Source organism: Diceros bicornis, chromosome 3, assembly GCF_020826845.1.
Source record: "Diceros bicornis minor isolate mBicDic1 chromosome 3, mDicBic1.mat.cur, whole genome shotgun sequence".
Lineage (NCBI taxonomy): Eukaryota > Metazoa > Chordata > Mammalia > Perissodactyla > Rhinocerotidae > Diceros > Diceros bicornis.
In genome coordinates, this window is record NC_080742.1 from 26,042,460 (window position 1) to 26,049,018 (window position 6,559).

At 34.7% G+C, this 6,559-nt stretch overlaps 1 protein-coding gene across 4 annotated transcripts in view; it reads left to right on the forward strand.

Moving 5' to 3' along the window:
* Positions 1–2,800, forward strand: part of DBF4 (DBF4 zinc finger) — a 30,602-nt gene extending 27,802 nt beyond the window's left edge. For all 4 annotated transcript variants that reach the window (XM_058525014.1, XM_058524985.1, XM_058524993.1 and 1 more), the window contains one exon: positions 1,591–2,800. In XM_058525014.1, coding sequence (XP_058380997.1) covers positions 1,591–2,578 — 988 coding nt within the window. In that variant the 3' untranslated portion in view covers positions 2,579–2,800. The remainder of the gene's footprint in view (positions 1–1,590) is intronic.
* The last annotated feature ends 3,759 nt before the right edge of the window (positions 2,801–6,559 follow it).

Consider the following 6,559-nt stretch of genomic DNA (forward strand, 5'->3'; position numbering starts at 1 on the left):
GTGGCCCAGGTTCATGGGTTTGGATTCTGTGTGTAGACTTAACCACTAGTCAGCCACACTGTGGCAGCAACCCACATATAAAGTAGAGGAAGATTGGCACAGATGTTAACTCAGGGCTAATCTTCCTCAAGCAAAAAAAAAAAACTATATGGGCTACTGTAAGAATTTCAAATTCCCTAAAAAGTCAACCTGCAGCAAAATTCTGAACTAGTACTTATGTATAAACTGGGTGTTTTTTAATCAGTTATCTTATTATTTGCACAATTTTTGTCTCTGTGCAAGTCAGCTAAACATCTTTAGACTAAAGGAGAGAGGGTGTTGAACTAGTGTTTTAAATTTTATTTATTTATTTATTTTTTCCCCCAAAGCCCCAGTAGATAGTTGTATGTCATAGTTGCACATCCTTCTAGTTGCTGTGTGTGGGACACGGCCTCAGCATGGCGGGAGAAGCGGTGCGTTGCTGCGCGCCTGGGATCCAAACCCGGGCCACCAGCAGCAGAGCGTGCGCACTTAACCACTAAGCCACAGGGCCGGCCCAATGAACTAGTGTTTTTACATTTTTTATCTTACATTTGTTCAAGAGGACTCTTAAGTGAAAGTATAAACAAAGTAAATAAAACAGGAACCATTCTGGTTTTGAAGGAGCAAGCAGAACTCTGTATTTCTCTGTTATATGTGACATGTAAATAAAACATAATTAGTGAGCTGTTAAGTTTCTTTCTATTTGTATATAATTTAGGATTATCTAACACAAACTAGCATCCTGAGGATCTAAGATATCATGAGGCTCCATGGAGAAGAGGGTTTCAGGTCAAATATGTGTGTGAAACGTAAGGATTACTAATTTGTCATGTTTAGAAGACAAATTATTACCAAGATACCAAGTTTTCAGCTCACTATGATATTAGATATTTTATAGTTAAATACAGTCATGCACCACATAATGACATTTTGGTCAATGATGGTCTCATGAGATTAGTGCCATATAGCCTAGGTGTGTAGTAGGCTATACCATCTAGGTTTGTGTAAGTACACTCTATGATGTTCGCACAATGACACATTTCTCAGAACGTATCCCTGTGGTTAAGCAACGCGTGACTGTAGTAAATAAAAAAATGTTTCTGCCTTAGGTTTCCCAGTAAACATTCATTCTCCACATTGCTAAGTAAATGAGGAGACAACCTTAATGTCAATTAAAGCATAGAAGTTATGAAAATTTTCAAGATAATGAAAAAATTAGGAACAGACCCAAATCCCTTTACTATCATATTTCTTTGATTTATATGGTTAAAGTAGTTTTAGACACCAAATTCAAGATACTCGTTACCTCTGGAAGGAAAGGGAATAATGTAGATGAAAACAGAGTATACTAGAGTTTTCATCTGTATCTGTAAAGTTTTATTACTTTAAAAATGTCTAAAGTGAATTTAATTGAATGTTAAGATTTCTGTATTTTTTTAATATTTTCTAAGTTAAATAAGTTTTGTAAATAGTTTTAAAAGATTTTTACTAATTTATTTTTTTAGCTAATTTTAGGAATTTTTTATAGCAATTATTTTAATTTTTTTCTTTTCTTTTTTTCCTATAAAGAATAAAATACAGTGTTGGATCCCTTCCTCCTATTACTGCAAATGTCCTGGAAAAGTCTGAACCAAAAGAAAAGCTAGAATTGCAACATATTTGTCAGAAAGACTTCAGGGAAAATAATGTACAGGTGATTGAGCAGAGTTTCTTGTATAAAGAAACCAAGGAACTTGAACACAAGTTTGTGTTTATTTCAGAATGCATCCCCTATCCTTCAAGTGAATTGAGAGGACTTGATGAGAAACCAACTAATAAATGCTCCATGTTAAATCCAGCTGAGAAGGACATAAAACAAAATTTTACACATCTACCTCCACATAAAAATAAACAGGGATGCATTCTTGATGTTTCTGAACATAAATTAATTATAAATGAAAATGACTTAGAAGAACTAAAGGTAGATCACTGTCCATGTAGCCTACAGGCATCTATACAAGTTGCTAATTTCAATATGGATAATAGTGCATCTCAACCAAAACAAAAGTCAGATACTCTGCTTTTTCCAGCAAAGGATCTAAAGGAAAAGGACCATCATTCAGTATTTGGTCATGATTCTGGTCTGTTAGTAATAAACAGTTCACAGAAGCACCTAACAATTCAGGCAAAGACTCCATCCCGAAGTCCTCCTGAGGAACCCAGTGAATGTGACATCAAGAATATGGATAGTTTACCTTCTCATAAAATCCACCGGAAAGTGAAGATATTATTAGGAAGAAATAAAAAAGAAAATCTGGAACCAAATGTGGAAGTAGATAAGAAAAGAACTGAATTTCTTATTACACAAGAGGAAAACAGAATTTGTAGTTCACCAGTACAATCTCTATTGGACTTATTTCAGACTAGTGAAGAGAAGTCAGAATTTTTGGGTTTCACAAGCTACACCGAAAACAGTGGTGTATGTGATGTTTTAGATATCTGGGAAGAGGAAAATTCAAATAATCTGTTGTCAGTGTTTTCCTCTTCCCCTTCAACTTCTACATTTATTGGCTTTTAGACTTAAAAAAAAAAAAAAAAACCTTTCAGAAGTGATAAAGATCATATTCTTGAAAATTTTGCAAATATGTATAAAATTCTTAGTTTTTTTTTTTTGGCCAACTTTGTTTACAGAACCAAATGTAAATAATAACAATAAAGGTGATGTTTGCATTTTTCTACAGAATTTAATACCTTTTATAGAAAAATTGTAGAATAAACTTGTGGTTCGTCGTCTTTTACATTTTATGTTCATAATTGTTTCTTAAGAATTAGTAGACTAGGTTTGCTTTGTCACTGAAAACTACTTTGAAATGAAATTTTAAATATATCAAAATTTAACATTATAAATTTAGATATTCTGGTTTTATCTATTGTCTGTTAAAATAGATTCCTGTGATAACACGACATTATTGCTTTTAAAAGCCTAAATTTCATACAGAAATGAAAAAATATTAATATCTTTGGGTTCTGGAAATTATTATTACCAGAAACATTGACACTTCAAGGTGACCTAATTGGACCATGCTAGTATTTTGGCACTGGGGAGTTAGGTTATTTGTAGAGGTAAATAGAAGCTATGAAGGAAAAAACTTAACCAGGCTGCCATATGATTTAAAATAGTTTTCCCACTGTTCTTATTTACCTTTGGAAATAATTTCTTCCAAAAATGACTCTTTACCCCCTAATTCAGTATCAGGAAATGAAAGAAAAAGGATGGCATTGAACGATACAAGTTTTGAAACGTGAGGATTGCCTTTGATTAGGCACTTGACGATTCAATAATTTAGGGGAAAGTCAAATATTAGAAAAACTTCAACTCTTATCTGTACATAATAGAGGCATTTACACTGATGACATTTTTCACAAAAATTGGTGCCACTGAATAATGTATGAATACATTGTCACTAAAAATTAACTTTGATTACCAGTCTTAATTTTTTGAAATCCTGTGTGGCTCCAGTATTTTAGTTCCTATGCTTTGACATGTATATTATTTTGATCATTTCGACAATATAAATGAGAAATGCCAGCTTTTCAACAACTTTATTGTTCATCCCGTACCTTAGTTTAAGTAGGATTGCTGAAATATCCTTTACAGTGCATACATGCAAACTTTGTTTCCATTGTAAATTAATATTGTAGCATTTTCTGTCACAAATGCATGTGTGTATATGTGAATCTATGTCAGGTTTTATAGGTAGCCTTCTAAAAACCTAGATGAAACTTTGAAAGCTCCTTGTAGAAGGTTTTTTTCCCTTTAGTATTACCTGTATTCCCCCAAATTTACCAAATAATTAAAAGGTATTTAAACTTGCTCTGTCATCCTTGGACTTCAGAGTGACAGTCTCTTCAACTTGCAGTGGAACCATTTGCTCTCACAATGGTTTGGAGTCATTTTGCCTTAGTTGTATAAGGAGAAAAAGGCTAAAGCTGAACGTTTCCAGTACTTAAAAGTTGTTAAACTTTATTTTGACACTATTTTTAAACTATTATTTTAAACATTGGACTTTTAAAACACCCTCCCCTGAGATCTTCATAATGAGTAATCTACTTTTTAAAAAATGCTTAAATTTCAATTTATTTGGAACTACGCTATAAATTATAGCAGGACCACCACACTGAGTTTGTGTGGGTTGTGTTATGCAGATGGGCACCCAGCCAAGAGGAGCAGGGCAGGTAGGAATCCAGCTTGCAATCTGCGACAAATAGTGTGCCCTGACAATGCGTGAGGTTGCATCCACGTAAAGGTAGGAATACTTTTTCCTAATTTCTACCAAGGCACAGCCACCTGGCCAAGGTGCCTTTGGGGTTGTGTCTACCCAGAGAGGGTGTTTTGTTTTGTTTTTAATTATTTAACAGCACTTAATTGTGGTTTGGTTCACAGATATGTTCACAAAAGTACACTTAATGTAGCAGGGCACCTTCAGAAGTTGGAATCTTCAAAGATTCTCAGCAAGTTAGAAAACTCATGGTTTGCTTGAAAGTGACATGCTTTGCCAAAAGTATCTAGACAGACAAATCCCAGCAAGCACATATAAGTTGAATTCTTGGATATCAAGAGCACTGAAGTTGAAAGGTGATGGGAAAGAAAAAAGGCACCCTAATTAATTTTAAGCTAAGGGCAACAGACAGTGTAGCATTCAAAGTTGGCTCTATTTTTCCAGGAGTAGCTAGAAACAGCAGCAGTGAAGAGAATGGTTTTGTGACTCAAAATGTTTATTTTTCCAAGATGAGAAATAAGCAGTTGTAGCAAAAGGTGTAGTTTACACAAGTCAATAGAATCTTTTAAATGGTTTTTGAAGGCAATGACTTTGCATGCATAGAGAAATATATAGATGTTATTCTAATGTGTGTTAATTTGTAGAGAACCCTGATGAATGTCAAGACAAAATACACCTACCTTTAAAAGAGGAGCAAGAAACAGGATCATATGTGTAAAACTTTCACCTAAAACCAGTGAACTTGAATATTTATTTCTGGAAACGTGGGATATATTTTATCAGATGAGAATTTAGGGTTTTTTTGTTTTGTTTTTTAAAGCAGTTTGGTGCTAGGATGGATGTGTAGTTAATACTAAACTGCTATCTGAAGAATATATTAAATATATTTAAGTATAAATTTCTATCAAGGTAGTTTCAATTAATGTGAGACTAAAGAAAGTTTTGTTACACTTTTCAGTCAGGAATCATTCCAATGCTATGTTTCATTAATAGAGTGAAATATAAGGATGACAGGCCTCTTCCATAGGAAATGGAAAGGTTTTAGGCATGATAATGAATGTAAACTAAACCCTCACTGAGCTAGCTGGATCTTAAACCACAGTATTGCCATGTTAAAATGTGTAAAAGAATGCTGGTCAGGGGCGGGCCTGGTGGCGTAGTGGTTTGCGTGCTCTGCTTTGGTGGCCCGAGGTTCAAGGGTTTGGATCCTGGGCACGGACCTACACACCGCTCATCAAGCCATGCTGTGGCGGTGTCCAACATACAAAATAGAGGAAGATTGGCACAGGTGCTCAGTTGACAATCTTCCTCAAGCAAAAAGAGGAAGATTGGCAACAGATGTTACCTCAGGGCCAATCTTCCTCAACAACAACAACAACAAAAATGCTGGTCATAGAGTAGGTTGCTCAAGAGATAATTACTTTATATACAGCCACTATACACTTGCAGGCTTTGAAGTCTGTGCTATGACCAACAACATACATGAGCTATTCACTGTGATTACATTATTTGTCATACAGATTGGGGGTGGGGACTGGTGAGAAGGAATGGCGTAGTACAAAGATCAAATGAAAGGGCAGTTGAGCCATTTGGCTACTTTAGTCATAGGGAATATTTATTGATGTTACACAAAGAGTAGTATGGCATCCATGTTTCCACAAATTCCAACCAAGAAGTTACCCTTTCTGCATAAAGAAGCAGCATATGCCCACCTATTTACTTGGGCAGACTAGTGATTGTGCACAACTAAGGTTAAAAAGCAGAACTTAGGGCCTTGCAAACAAGTGCCATTAATTAGCATTAATTTTGTAGGCAGTATTAGATGGAAGTAGCCTCCTTAAAATCCATGCAAAAAAAAAATCTAGGAAGAGCTCTGGGCAATTAAGGATGCAAAAATAATTTGTCAGCAAACTGTATTACTCAAGAAAAAGATGCCAGTTCTGAACACTGGGAGAATAGCATGTGACAAAAAACTAAGACTTGAACAATAAGAAGAAAGCAGGAACCAGATTGCAACATAAACATATACAGCCATTTCTACTAAAGGATGTCACAATAAGTGAAAAAATAAGTTGAAATTATCAAAGTCCCTGTATGTTAGTTTAATTTACTTGATTGTGCTTAAATGGATAGTAAATTGCATTTAGCTTTTGTACTGTCATGTAAGTTCAGTCATCAGTAATTTTGCTGAATTCTTCAAATCTCAAGTTAAATTCTTAAATCATTATTAGGAATAGGTAAACCCTGTCAAATTGTCAGATTTAGTAAACCCAAGAAGG